The following is a 15,216-nucleotide window of genomic DNA, read 5'->3' on the forward strand; positions in this document are numbered from 1 at the left end:
ACACGCGAGGCAACATCACAGAGCAGGAACACCAAAGCAGTAATCACACACATTACACACACCATCTGGCAATGTCAATACCAGCTCTTCTGACTCAAACTCGATGTGTGTGAGTGTCAACACCTACGGCACATGTGTGAGTGTATGTGCCCGAGTGCATTCGTACAGCTGTATGTATGCGTGTGTGTTTGCAGAATTTGAATGCATGACTAAGATCTCATGCACCATCAGTGTTTTGGCAGCTTGTTTTTTCCCGGCAGAAATGTGAAACATTTCCAGACTCTGTTTGTTCATCGGTGTGTTTGTACGTGTGCGTGTGAAAAAGAAATAGAGGGAGAGCGAAGGAGAGAGAGACAGAAAGACACCTGGCTGGACACCTGGCTGGACACGCTGTGAAATACGTTCACAGTTGTCTGTTTTTACGGAGTGGAAAACGGAAAATGTGCAACTGTGTTTGTGTGTGCTATCGTCAGATCAATGTACGTGACATACAAATATAAATCCACCTGTTCCGTCTCTGGTTACACAACTTAGCTGAGAATAGAGGAGAGGAGAGGAGAGGAGAGGAGAGGAGAGGAGAGGAGAGGAGAGGAGAGGAGAGGAGAGGAGAGGAGAGGAGAGGAGAGGAGAGGAGAGGAGAGGAGAGGAGAGGAGAGGAGAGGAGAGGAGAGGAGAGGAGAGGAGAGGAGAGGAGGGTGATGACGCCATGGCCTTGGGGAAATGTCAAATTACAACATCACTGCATCATCCAAAATGGTGTCTCACTCTGGATTTGATTCTGTGGTAATATTCCATTTTATCCAGACAGCTGCCACAATCTGTTTTTGTGGGAGAAGACACAGAAATAAAGTATTGATAACAGATCGGATGATGAAGACAGGAGACTGCAGAGAGAGTGCGCGGACTAAAGAGGAAAGGAAAAGTTCAGAATGTCCTGTTCTGTGTTCACGTCCCAGCTGGAAAGCCTTTGCTAGATTCCAGCAGAAGCCTGGACTGAGTTGAAAAAACATCGACCTGCACTTCACCCAACGGCAGCGACATGTGAGACACTCATAAAAACTACTGAAATGCTTAAAACATACCAACACAGGATGAAAAGGAGCCAAACACTTGGAATCAGCACTTCCTTATTCCTCTACTTTCCACTGCGCCTAGAAACAGTGAGTGGAATTGTTCTGAAACCAATCTGAGGAGTTAATTTGCCATAAAATCCATAATTCAAGTCAAGTGTGAAGTAACAGTGGAGCAATACTATAAAAAGCATGACAAGGTGATTTAAACGACAGCAAACAAGTGTGAAAAGTGCATTTTGCACTGCCTTTGTATGGATCGGCTAGGATTTTGAGTGAAATCCCTAAAAACTGAATGACAACACATTCTTTTTGTGAATTTGGTTCTATAGATTTTCACCCTTCAGCCTATTTTTTAGTCATGCAGCAGCACCTCCCTGTCTACAATACTTCTTTGTATCATGAAGTATCAACTACTCCACAGGAGCTGCTGGCTAACCTAAAATTCTCTATTTTCCTTGACTTCACAGAAACGCTACAAAGCTCCACAACACAGTGCAAAGCCAGAGAAGAATGCCTTTCCACAGCAACGGTCGGGGCTGGGTTGGTGGGGAGTAGAGCTGACAGACTGACTTTCAGTGTGACAATTCTTTCAGGACGAGGCTCTGTGTCCTCCTCAACACACGGAGACTCTTTAGAATCCTCGCCAAAATGGAAGTTTTGATTTCTTACACAGAGAACAGTCAGACCGCTGAAATTGACAGTATTTTCTCGACTGCCGAGATTTAAGGAGGAACGTCAATACGAAACTCGGCGCGCCGAGTTTTGGCAGGCTTGACAAAATGTGTGTGCACCCTGGCTGTGCTCGTGTGTGTGAAGTGGTAATGACAGTCCTCAGAGGGCCCTCGAAGCATCAGAGAGGTGTTTTCATTCCCTTGTGGAACGGCATCAGCCTATGGATGCCGAGCGTTTGATGTCGTCTGAATCGCGGTTCGCACTCGCAAACAAACACACATCATTTCTTCATCTCTGCAGGACGTCTATGAGTGAATGTATACATTATGTTTACGTGCATGTCCTACGTAATGCTAAGTTGTGTGTGTGCAGGCAGATGTGTGCGACGGTGCACACTTTAGCTCAGGTTGGTCTCTGTGTGTGGTAGCTCCTAATTGGGGATCCGATACAGCTGTCTTCTCTCTCGTATTTCCCTCATTTCTCCCTCCTCTCTGCCAGTTAGACTCAAACAGACCAACGCTGAGGGAGGACAGAGAGAGTGCATCACTTCACAAGTCTTCCAATTCACTCCTCACTCCACATGTACTTTAACATCCTCACGCCTTATAAAGAAATTAAATCTTGGGCTGTTTCCATGATGAATAGGCAATGCGCTGTGAATTTAGAAGATGACTTAAAGTTACTGAAACATTAAGCTTTTCTGCCAAAAGGGTTTTATCTGAAGTTTAAATCATGAGCTCCGAGGCAATCTGGTTAGGTGGAGCATTCAGGAGATTAAAATATGGTTATAACAAAGTAAATAACTACATTTTTACACAAAAAAGAGACTATTTAAGTCAGAGCATGGGCTGATATTTTTTTGTTATTGTGACTTTTCTTTCATCTGATAATGCTGTGGGGTAGAGGGCAAACTTCTTCCACAAAGACTTACGTCAGACCAAATAACTGGGGCAAACTATTTTTCAAATACAATGGTGGAGAAATTGAGTTTAGGTGAGTTTAATCTCCGCTGCATCTTTGGTCATAATTCTTCAGAGGAGAAAGTTCAATATCTTCTCTATTTAGGATCCTAAATATAGGATCTTTTTATCAATGAAATTACGGTGAATTAAGTTTAACAACACCTGATTTTTTTCCCAAAAGGAAACACTGACCCTGAGGTTGCTAGTAAAGAACTAGGTACAGTGACTTCTTGTCTCAATACATCAGAAATTGTAAAGTGGTTGTCAGCGTGGGAATGCCAGTTACAAAACATTCCAGGATTTGGTTTTTTTGGGCACAGCTCTCTCCTACTGCGACACTGAAAGGGATTTCTGAAGGTGTTTGACCATCTGAGAAGCTCTTCTGATAAAGCATACTGGCAGCTGGAAACTTTAACACGTTGATTTGCTAAAGTTCACACCGGAAATAGCAAGAAAAAAAATTAATAAAACAAGTGGGTCCTTCAATATCCCTTTTTCAAAGCAGATATTTTACTTGTCATAACTGGGAAATCATAAGTGAAGCAAATAGTTTTGACAGTGGCTCAGTTCCAATAAAGGAGTAAAATAAACTACAGTAACTGAATGCACTTTTTGTCAGTCTTTCAATACCTATTAATGGTCTGATAGCTGCCCTTTCTGCAAAAAAGAACTTGTGTTTATATGCAACCCCGGCTCTGTAAATGGGATATAAAGTGTCTCAACACTGTGCATGTTCATGTTTGTGCACAGGACATAGGGAATAAGAGGAAGGGTAAATCTGCAATATGCTAACTATCAGATTATGCTAACCAATCTCTCGCTCCAGAATCTCAGACTTCATCTTTCAGTGAGCTCGACAGCAGGTCAGACTGCACAGTAAGAGGATCCTGGAAACAATTCAAACAGCCCAACCTTAATAGAATGCAGTCATTCTTAATGGTGTGTTTCTTCCTACTATGCAAAGCCAAAATGTCTGCTGTGGCAAAGAGGAGTAGAGAAGATCAACAATGGCATATGATCTGTATAATATGAATAGTTACTTGTAAAAAGATCTGTAGACTACAGATGCACCCCTGTAATATCACTTAAATGGAAAATGATCTAAAACTTAATGCAGCAAAAGTCAGTACAACTTCCGTGACTCAGATTCAAATTTTCTATTTGTTCAGTACTTTGTATGTACACCAATATTTTTGGAAGATACTGCCGTTTCAGAAACTTCGGCACAGATGTTTTTCTATTCTCCAGAGACTTTTTTTCAGCTTTTGATTGTTGTATTGCTCTGTCTTTGTCTAAAATACATGAGAGGTGTTCTGCTGGATTCTAGCCAGGTGAAGCACATGGCCAGGTCATAGTTTCACTTTTTTCTTCTTTTAAAACTCTTGTGTGGATTTGTCAGAGTGCTTTTAATCATTTTTGCGTTGGAAGATTACTGGAATATTTGCTGGGAGTCATCCTGTCAGCCAGTATTTTGGTACATGCGCTGACATTCAAAATGTAATTTTCCAAACACCTTTTGCACTCATGCAGCCCCATATCATTACTCCTAATTATGTGCTTCACTGTCAGGACTATGCACTCACTCTGGCAGTCCTACACAGGTTCAAGCCAAACATACCGGATCCTGCCTGAATCAAATAAGTTTATTTTGGATAATTCACTTATTCTGGCTGAATGGAGCTTTTCTCAAGTATGTGTCAGCATGTAGAGATAGAACAAACACTTTTACACTTTTATTATTATTGTTGCATAGTGTCCCTCTCAACCCGTCAGCCAGTGTCAGATGTGTCCCCCCTAAGTGAGCCGGGTTCTGCTCAAGGTTTCTTCCCGTGAAAAGGCAGTTTTTTCTTGCCACTGTCGCCTTAGGGCTTGCTCTGGGGGTTCAGGCATATGGGTTCTGTAAATCGCCTTGAGACAGTTTGAATTGTAATTGGCGCTGTACAAATAAAATTGAATTGAATTGAATAGTGACAATAAGCTGCAGCTTAATTTGTGAGTAATAGTGTAGTAGATAAACCGGTGTTTCAATCTATAAGAAGCTTGTCATTCCATAAAAAATGGACATCTTCTGACAATTTTAGTGGATCTTTTCAAGAGGGCAGTTTAATTGGTATTATGGGGAGTTTTTCTCATAAAAAAGTACGATAATTAAAGACGTCTCAAAGGATAAAAAGTTTGGGACAGAAAGATATGTCAAGGTTTAGGTTTTGTATCAATCAACTGATGCTAAGATATCAAGCATTATTTTTTTTTCTGGATTTCATGAGCCATACTGCAGGTTTTAGTGCAAGATTAAAGCTGTTCTAACTCAGCTGTTGATGATTCATGAGAGATCTCAAAGTCGTTCAGCGTTTTATATCATCGTTCAGTGATTTGTCCTTTCAGTGGTTAAAACATAGAATTGTCCGGATGGATGGATGGATGGACGGACGGACGGACGGACGGACGGACGGACGGACGGACGGACGGACGGACAGACAGACAGACAGACAGACAGACAGACAGACAGACAGACAGACAGACAGACAGACAGACAGACAGACAGACAGATAGATAGATAGATAGATAGATAGGAGTTTTATATCAGTGGTAAGCATGAGAGAGAGACAGAAAGACAACAAGCGTGAGTGAAAGCAAGTGAGAGAGAGAGAAATTGCCCTTGTGCTCTGCTTTAGATTCCGGTCACGTTCTGCTCTGTCCCCAGACGTTAAAAGTGTGTCCATAGTTTGGGCGACCGGGGGAGTGATTGGAAATGTCAGCTGACAACAGCACTTTTCACTGACACTCTGAGAACTGGCACAGAGACAGAGAGCGAGGGACGGGGGTGTGAGGTTCAGAGGGAGAGAAGGATGGAAGGAGGAAATGAGGAGGATGACAGAATGGGACGGAGCTGGTGGGCAGATTGGAACACAAATAAAGCCACATTTTTGCAACAATAAGGATGAGGATGACATTGAGTTGAAAGGGTGTGTGGGTGCGTGTGACAGTGGCAAGGGATTGTCCTTCCGTTATTCATTGTAACTGTGCACATGAATGAAATGCTTGTGTGTGTGTGTGTGTGTGTGTGTGTGTGTGTGTGTGTGTGTGTTTTCATATGCGCATGCGTGCTCGTCATGTCAGAGAGTGACAGGAAACTGCCACTCAGTCTATTTCCGAAAGCCGGGGAGATTTAGAAAGCCAGCGCTGGTAACTGCTGCCCAACAGCACACACACACACACCTCCTCCCCCAGTGACCTTTCCTAAATGTTACTGGCCACTTGGCACACTGACTGGGCCTCTAATGAAACTTTTATTGGCCCCCATTTTTCACCCTGTTTCTCCAGAACGCCTCCAGGGCGAAGCTGAAATACAACAGGCTTGAACTGCAGCTGACACGCAGAAGGGCAAGGTATGGTGTGTGCATATGTGAGGCTGTCTTCACTTTTTATTCTGCCTTTCTCTTTATTCCTAAATGGATCACAAGCATTGGAGAAATCCATACCTACAGAATAACACCCGTATTCAGTTGGATGATATATTAGGGGGTTACTAGGAGCAAACAAGACCCTCTCTGGGAAAACTGGTTTATCGCTTGCATTACATTCTGTGTTGACACAGTTTGTCCACATGGGGACAATTGGGAGCGAAATGTGCAGGATCGACTCTGAGTGCTGTCACCAATGATTCTGCTAGTAAAATTTCAGCTACTACAGTTGAAGAATAATCAGGAAAACCACGATTCACCAAAATATTACCAAGAACAGAACAGACAGAAGTTTGAGGATCCCATCTAGGGTTTAAGGATGCATTTTAATGCAAATGTTTCATTAATACTGACTTCCTTACAGCCAGTTGCTGTTGTAAGGTCTCTATTAAGCATTTTCGGTATTGATATTTGTTTTGTTTTTAGAGAGAATTTTTTAAAATATAAAACAATTAAGGTATGCTTTAAATAGGAAAATCAATGCCTAAAAGCATATAAAAGGTAGTTTCATTTTGAAAGTAATAAACCACAGAATCACAGAATAATCCTGAGCCATGTCTAAATACTGTTTAAACTAACTATGATGGGAAACAACATCATATACAAAAAATAACTATTACAGATTAATTTTTTTTTATCTTTGACTTTCTTTGATCTATTTTTTTTATATTTATTTTTTTAACCCACCAGCTGGAGAAAATCAAAAGAAAATTACTTTACTAAACGGACCTGGTGGTGAGATTGTTTTTCATCAGTTGCTGTTTACAGGCTCAAGAATGAACTCAGTCACAGAGTTTATATGGTTTTAATCATATGAACCCCAAAGCCCCCTGTTGGGTTCAAAAGGCAGGCTACTTTTAATCTTTTTAACTGTTTTTTAATCAGAGCCAGAAACATTGCATTTTGATCTTTCAGACAGTCTTTGAACTAATCACGTGTGACAGTGAAGAAAATGAACCAAACAGAAGCTGTAAAATTTGACATTTCATCAAAATCTCTTCATTTGACGTGTCTCACTTAGAAATTTGTCAAAAATGAACTATTTGATCTAACCAGATTTTGCAGATAAATTTTAAAAATATTTTAAAGTATTAAAAGCTTTAGTAACTCAGCTGCAACCAACAGTCAGTATTTCAGTATTTTTCCAGTATTAGTAATATTTGGTGTCATTTAGAAAAATGTTGTCCATGTCAAGTCAAGTTTTGTTTCAATTGTCATAAAATGACGAATAATAGCACAGATTTTTATGATTTGTGACATTATCTTTGAGTTTCATGTTTGAGTTCTTTCTATGTCTTAATGGTTGTGCTGTTTCTATTGAATTGCAGGAAATTATATTGTAGTGGAAATTGAACCCACAGTGAGTAAACACTTGACAGGAGGAAAAAATCCCTGGGGTCCACAGCATAGTGGGTTAAAATAAACAATAGATCTGAGAGGCTACCCTTTCATCACTTACAAAATCAACCTTGCGGATCATTTCTAAAATGTTAAGATGCTTGGCAAACATCATTGCAATAGCTGCTATGAAACACAGTGGTCAAAGTCATCACATTTCACATTGTACTGGTAATTCAATGCAATTATATTTCTCTACAGCTTCATTTTATTACTACAATCATGGAATCTGTAGAGTGACCCGCCATGTTCTCATTAAGGCAAGAAATGCCTCGAAATGCGGGTAAATCTGCTGATAACTGAGGGGCTTAAAACTCTTTTTAACACTGATGGACAGAAGGATGCATTTGTGTGTCCTTGTGTGTGCAGATGACGCAGTGTGGAGGGGAGCGGATGGGTTAGGCCCAGCTGGGTTGTGTTTTTTCCTCTGAGGAAGCAGAGAGGAGGAACACAGAGGTCAAGAGCAAACTGTTGATACTCATTATAAGCTGCTGTTGGACTCACGCAACACTAATTACCACAAGCTGAAGTGAACTGAGCAGGAATGAACTGAACCCAGCAGCACTGAAGGACGCTGTGTAATGCCTCTGTAGGACTGGGATGGGGCCAGAGCAGAACAGAATAGAATAGAATAGAATAGAATAGAATAGAATAGAATAGAATAGAATAGAATAGAATAGAATAGAATAGAATAGAATAGAATAGAATAGAATAGAATAGAGGAACTCACGGCTGGCATAGTTTGATGAGGTCTTGGTCGGTGGTGGCAGGTGGCAGGCCTCGGATGTACAGGTTGGTCTTACTAAGTTGCTCCACTAGCCCTCCTCCCTGACCTCCACCTCCACCTCCACCTCCTCCTCCTCCTGTGGTGCCAGGGCTGGGCGGGGCCATAGGCGGAGGGGGAGGAGCATAAGACTGCTGCTGAGAGGGAAACACAAAAAGAAGAGGGAAAGGTTACTTAAGGTCACAACACAATCATTTTTCATGCATTTGCTGTATTTCTGCAAAAAGAAAAAAAAAGTTTCTGCCCCACAGTCCTAAACAAACAAAACCGAGCTCACATCCCTTTGAGCAACACTTTCCTGTCCCACACCAATATCTTGATTCATCAGGAAGTGAATCAAATTAGAGAAACAGGATATGAGAAATCAGCAGCGTCTGATGATTGTGGTACCAAGTTTTACCACAGGAGCTTGCATCAATAACAAAAACATGCTGTGCTGAATCTCAGCAGTAGCTTCTACACTTGGTTAGATTTAATGACGGTGTAATAAACATTATTGTGAGTCATGACTGGGGTGACCTACTCAAAGCTACAATATTTCCATGTTTTACAGCGGGAAATGTTCCAAACAACTGATGATGAAGAGGTTTGTAAAGCAAGTGAGCGTGTGGCTTGTTGGTGGTGAATTTGTCTTTTTAAGGATCAGACTGATTGAAGAGAATCAAATGACATTTTCTTGATACAGTGCAACTTCAAGTTCAGGTAGGTGTCAAACCAAACATTGCTCCTTATTAACGTTAACTTACTCAAACATTTCCTACTGTGCTCCACTGTCCAATTACACAGCTCAATTCTGACTAAATGGCTTAATAAGATGACCATTTCTGGCAGGGAAGAAGGGCAGTGCAGGCATTAATGAGTGTCTGGCACTGATGGCCCCTGCCTGCCCGCTGCCTTAGGCAAACTATTAGGTTAAGTTTGAGGGAAGTAAACAAGCTCGGTGGCTCCTCTGACAGCACTGTTCAAAACAGCCTGTCTGCTGCCTTCATGTTGGGAGCAAAACAGCTCCACTGGCTTGACAAAGAAGCCCGGTCTCAGGATTGGTCCCACCGTTGGAAAGTAGATGGAACAAGTTCAAGAAGCTGCTGCAGTTTGAGGTGATCACAGCCTGGTTCCAGTGTGATGAGTGAGAGAGACAGCGAGAGAACAGGAGAGAGGCAGGTGAGACAGCGAGAGTTCATGTGCTTAGATGAATCCTGTGTGTGTCTGTGTGAGAATGTGTAGCCACGGATGCCAGTGAGCCTGTGCGAGCTTGTGCGTGTGAGCCAGTGTTTGTGATAATGACAGGCTGTCACCACACAGCAATGTGCAGCCCGAGCCAGCTCTGATATTAATCCATTACCTGTACTTCCCTCAAACTGACACACAACTCCTGACACACACACACACACAGGTATGCTGGCAGCTCCCACAGACAGCGCTAACAGGATTGAACACATGTGCAGCAGACATGTAGCAGTAAATGGAGACGGTGCTATTTACAGGCCAGAATCTCACACTAACAGCCTCGAATCAGCATATAAACACTCCACAAAAACATGACAAAGTACAGAGATGAAAAAAGGCCGCATTGCGTAATACATCATTTTAATAGATGTGACAAATACTACTTTGTATTGCAAGTGTCTCTTACATATGCAGTCTGGTATTTTTTCCAGAATATCTCCCAATACAGCGTTCACAGAGGAAATATTGTCTCTATCTGCAAGCTACTGAAGACACAAATGCAAAAAAATATAAAGTGCAAAAATGGACTGAATCTAATCAATGCATAAATCAATCCGTCATTACACTTAACAGGGAGGAGATTGATTTTACTGGATATGTGAGTTCTTGACAGGCATTGACAGACTGGTATGATTCATTATTTTTAAAGATTTTATTTTCAAAATCATAAATCGATAATTACGATAATCTTAAGTATAGACGATTGGCTTTTCTTCAGTCATGATAAATGGGTTGCCATGCATACAAGGAATCGCTTTATGCAGGAAACCTCCTAAAGAAAAATCATGCAATGCAATAAACATATGTTTCCATTAAATTAAGATGTGTTTGCTCATGTTCTGTCTCTTTGCATAATGGTCTGTTCCTGCCGCTCTCTTTGAATTGTCTTTCAAAATCACTTCATTTTCAACTTCACTGCTATTGTCCAGTGATCTATGTGCCAGCATTCTCCTCCCATTTCCACCAAAGCAGCTCAACCAAAGTCTCCATCAGCCATCTGCTAAACTTTCTGCTCAACCAACAGCATCTAGACCCCAAGGATTTGGTCTTCTTATGCTTTTGTTTCATTACTTTCCGAATGCTGCTCCTTTTTAGACAAACCGTCATATATTAATGGTGAGGGACTCACCACCCGGCTAACCCTGATAATAGAGAAGAAGCTCTGAACATTTTGTGAAAGGTTGCATTTTAACCCAACCGTGATATTTTCCTAAACGTAACCAAGTAGTTTACTCACGCATAATGAGCATAATACAGAATCAATTGGATTACATGTTAACAAGAGCTGTAGTTTCTTTTGTTGTCTTCTGGTGTTTGTAGGATTGTTTTCTCTAAGTTTATAACATACTTTACCAAACAGCAGGTGAAAATAAAAGTAAACAGCAAATCCAAACGAGTCGAGTTAATGTCATTATCATCCATTCAGTCAAGTATTATGAACTTTGTTGCTCTTTCAAAATGGAAATGTTTCCTATAACATTATATTCTTACCTTTCTGGATAGAGAATAGGTCATGTTTCTTAAAAAAATGCAAGTTAGTTGCATAAGGACGTTATTTTTTGGAATCAGGGTTGATTAATATCACATGCGATACAAGAAAATCTCTAGTGAGAAGAGCGTATGCATTTTTGCGTCTGTGATCATGATAATGAAAACCTCACCGCTTCAAAGCCTGAACTGTGTTGAGAGCTGCCTCGATATGAGCCTTTTAACAAAAGGTTTGTGTACCGACCACCTCTGCAAGATAACATGGATACATGGTTGATGGGAAGTGTCAGACACAAATAAAAGAGCCCAGGATGAAATCTGAAAGGGAAATGTCACCGGAATAAAAGCTATACCTGCTTAAGATAACACACACTGCGTACTTACAAACACAATGCCAGCACATGCAACCTTTGAAACCAGACTGTTAGCATTTATTAAAAAACACATACACACACAATGTTGGCCTTATCTCAGTACATTCATTTTATTCCACTGTGGTCTGGAGCAGAAAACAGCCTGTCTTCACAGAGATGTCCAGGTATGCACAAATGTACAAAATCTCTTTGCTTCGTCTCGTCTCGCTGACACACCACACACACACACCTGATCAAAGGCCTTGCCCAGGGAACCTCTTTCAGCCAATTTGTGCAGCTGTCAGCACTGGGGCTGATAGTGAGCTGTGCATGTAATATGTCAGAGACTGTGATAGGGAAATCCTTTGAAACATTAAAATCTCTCACTCTCTCTCTAGCATCCACATTTTCTCCTCTCCTCTGCCTCTCTCGCTCGCTGTCAAATTTGACTCCACCATCGCTCAGTCTCCTGCTCTTTTCACCTCCATCCTTCCACTTCCCACGTACTCGCTCTATATTTCTACCTCCTCTCTTTCTCCCAGTTTCTCTCTTTTAAGGATTAGTCTGCAGTCGCAGTGTGTGGACTGAAGGCTGCCTCTCAGCTGGTGTTGTTGACATACTTAGTACAGTGGAGCAGCTCTCGCAGTGGGAAAAAGGCTCAGAGGCAGCGACACAAACCGTCACACAAAGCAAACACAGTCACTGGGTTTTTGTAGATTTCATGCACGACTGAGCCATGGAACAGCAACACACAGAGAAACATTGCTCCAGTGTGTCATATATGTGCATGCTGCTAACAGCCTGCTGAGCATATATTTGAGTAGATAGTGCATTGCAAAGAAAGCTGAGCATTGAGCACAGAGGAAAACGCATAAAGCTACCTATTCAAGACATTCAATGAGGCACAAAATCCTATATAATATGAGTAAAATAATGAGCCCCTGTTAGTTAATTTGATGGCATGTGACTATGTCAGCTTTATTTTTTTGAAGGAGCACCCTGGTAACTTTTCTGTAAAAGCCGACACTTTCAGTTTCAAAACAAGTCTGAACTGCATGCTGCTGCATTAACCGACATACTTAGACCTGTGTCAAATGATTCAGGGAAGGCTTTTCCCAAATTTCAGCACTAATATTGGCTCAAAAACAAAAAATTGTGTGTACCAAAAATCACAAAACGTCTTCCCTGCTCTCTTTGCTGTACAATTCCTATCTATTACAAACTGCATAAAAACAAAAATAACCGGATGTTAATAAAATGTTAACAGGAGCTGAAAATTGCTTAGTAGCTTTCTGCTGTTTGTAGGAGTGATTCCTCTGAGTTTATTATTTACCTGCGGCATCAAGCAGCATTGCTGCCGTCCATTGCCGGCTCTCTGCATCACTGTTGTGGGTATGTCTGTTTGAAACCGTAATAATCATAATGTATTGCCATCTCAGATAACCCAAACATTATTCAGTACAGAATGATCCGACTGCACTTTATCATCATTCTGTTGCTCAGGATGAAATGCTCTGCCTTGTTCGTATTACTTAAAACAATTACAATTGTATTGGGTGCGAGAGGAGTTGTTTTGGTGGAATACTTGCATGCAGAGAAGAAGAAAGTGGCTAATTAACCCAAAAAGGTGTTGCACAATCAAAATGTTCAACAAAACTATAAACTACAAATGTTTGCTATTTGAAAAGGGGTGCAGAAAGGAAAGAAATGTGCATCCAGTGGTGAGCTGAGACCCAGAGTTCACATTTGGTAGAATAGTAAAAGCGACTTGTGTAAGCGTTTTAGAATGTTGCCACTTTGAGAGATTGATTAATGAGTGCAGCTGCTTTTATAGACATGGAAATGCCACACAAATGCATACAGTAGCTGTTCTAGCAGCGCCTTACTAAACCCATAAGGTTCAGCTGTATTCTATTCCAGCTGTGATCCAGCTCACTCGTAGCTCTGTTGCCATTTTACTACTCCACCACAACTTTTCCTATATTGTTCATGTTTTACAGGGTTTTTAACACATTTGCAGCTTGTTTAGATGCTTCATGGCTTTACTCGACTGCCTTTTGTGTCTCCATCTCAAAATACAGCTGCTGCCATTAGTCTGTATTTTTGTTCATTTTGATTACAATCAAACTGATCATATTTCACACTACTTCCAACAGAGGAGAAAATATGCAAATGAGAACAATGATACGGCAATTTCACCTGCGTTAAAAAATAGAATATGTGCTAAGAGAGAGCAGAATCACTTCACTCCCTTCTCTTCTCAACTGAATCTTCTTCCTTCTGTCTCAAACAAGCAACTAGTTCTTCTGTGTGTTAAGACACAGTCAGTAACAAATAAAATGGAGCATTCAAATTATTATTAAGTCAACTGCTGCTAAATACAGGCATCTGTATATGTTCACAAGTGAATTTCATGCTTCAGGGATGAAAGCTTGTGTGGCAAAAACAGACCTTGCATGTAAAGATGACGCAGTGTAGAAAAAGCGGCACAATTTATAGACACTAAATGTTGTTTATTCTTTTAAATGTCACTCGTGTGTGTATCTGCAGAGTTTACTGTATCTGCATTAAACCCGACAAACCTTAAATATCTTCTTTGAAACAACAGCTAACCGCTCACACACCAGCCAAACAGGAACAAGCAGCGAGGGGCAGTCACAATATTTTAATAAGCAAATAAAGGTAGAAAATGTCACATATCTTCAAAAGCGTCCTCCAGTTTGGACTGTACAGACCCTGTGAAGAAAACCTGCTAATGGTGAAAGACATAAAGCTCACCAAAATCGAATGTTAGACAAAAAGAATCTGCCCCGTTTACTTTGATGAATCCTCTCACCGTAGTAGTTTAAATGAGATTATTTCTTGATGTTTTTGTTGATTTTTTAACATCCATCCTTCCTGTGTACTCTTTCCTCTCCACTGCTTTGTTCAAGGATACACAACACACCCTAAGCAGAGGCACAAATGCCTGCAATGAAATGCACGTAGACGCACACAAACACACCTGCAAGCACAATCTACAGCTTCCCCTCACGTTCCTCAACAGTTCTCTACTTGACAAACAATGTCTAGTTCCTGGAAAGCGGCGTCAACAGCAGCCAACATCCTTTCTGACGATCAAACTTATGTCCATTCATTGTGGGTTCGTTTCAGGAGGAGCGACATGGAAGTACGTGGGTCGCACAGTCCCACAAAGGGGTGAACTTTGGATGACAGAGAGGAAGAAAGGGAAAAAGAAATGTTGTAAGAGGAATGGTTGATGAAGAGAATTAGGCAAAATGGGGGAAGGAGGAAGAAAAAGGGAGAGAGGGGGACATGGGAGGGAGAGAGAGAGGGCTGTTCCGGCCTCTTCTGATGCTTCCTGAAACACAGAGGAAAGAATGCAGGCTATTTCTGGGTCCAGCACTGAGATTCTCTCATACTCTGCCTCTAAACACAGCAGCGGAAGGGTTTAAGGAAGAGATTATGAATACATCGGAATGGAAACATGGCACCCAATATACCATCCCCGTTTGGAGATTATACAAGCAGCTAAATTAAGCACTGGCTGTTGCTTCAGTCGGAAACGTTGAAAAGACAACAAATCACCTTTTCAGGAATTTACAGAAATAACTTGATTGGCAAACTGCTGTGGTGCAGGACTCATTCCATTGGAAGATTCAAGATGTTGCAGGGTATTATACGCGCCGCACACAAAAGAAGTCCTGACATATTTATGTTAGGGGGAAGCAGAGAGGACTGCAGCAAGCTCAGTTAATGCTGTGTGCAGGTATAAATAGGTTTCTTGGAGACAGT

At 41.2% G+C, this 15,216-nt stretch overlaps 1 protein-coding gene across 4 annotated transcripts in view; it reads right to left on the reverse strand.

Annotated features, from left to right (window-relative positions):
• The window catches only part of LOC111589185 (RNA-binding motif, single-stranded-interacting protein 3), a 130,179-nt gene that overhangs the window by 81,394 nt on the left and 33,569 nt on the right, over window positions 1–15,216 (reverse strand). For 2 of the 4 annotated variants that reach the window (XM_035943833.2, XM_023300003.3), the window contains exon 2: window positions 8,300–8,487. In XM_035943833.2, coding sequence (XP_035799726.2) covers window positions 8,300–8,487 — 188 coding nt within the window. Of the gene's footprint in view, window positions 1–8,299; window positions 8,491–15,216 lie in introns of all 4 variants that reach the window. The other 2 variants (XM_035943827.2, XM_023299995.3) reach the window with 1 other exon arrangement.

Source organism: Amphiprion ocellaris, chromosome 9 (genome assembly GCF_022539595.1).
Source record: "Amphiprion ocellaris isolate individual 3 ecotype Okinawa chromosome 9, ASM2253959v1, whole genome shotgun sequence".
NCBI lineage: Eukaryota > Metazoa > Chordata > Actinopteri > Pomacentridae > Amphiprion > Amphiprion ocellaris.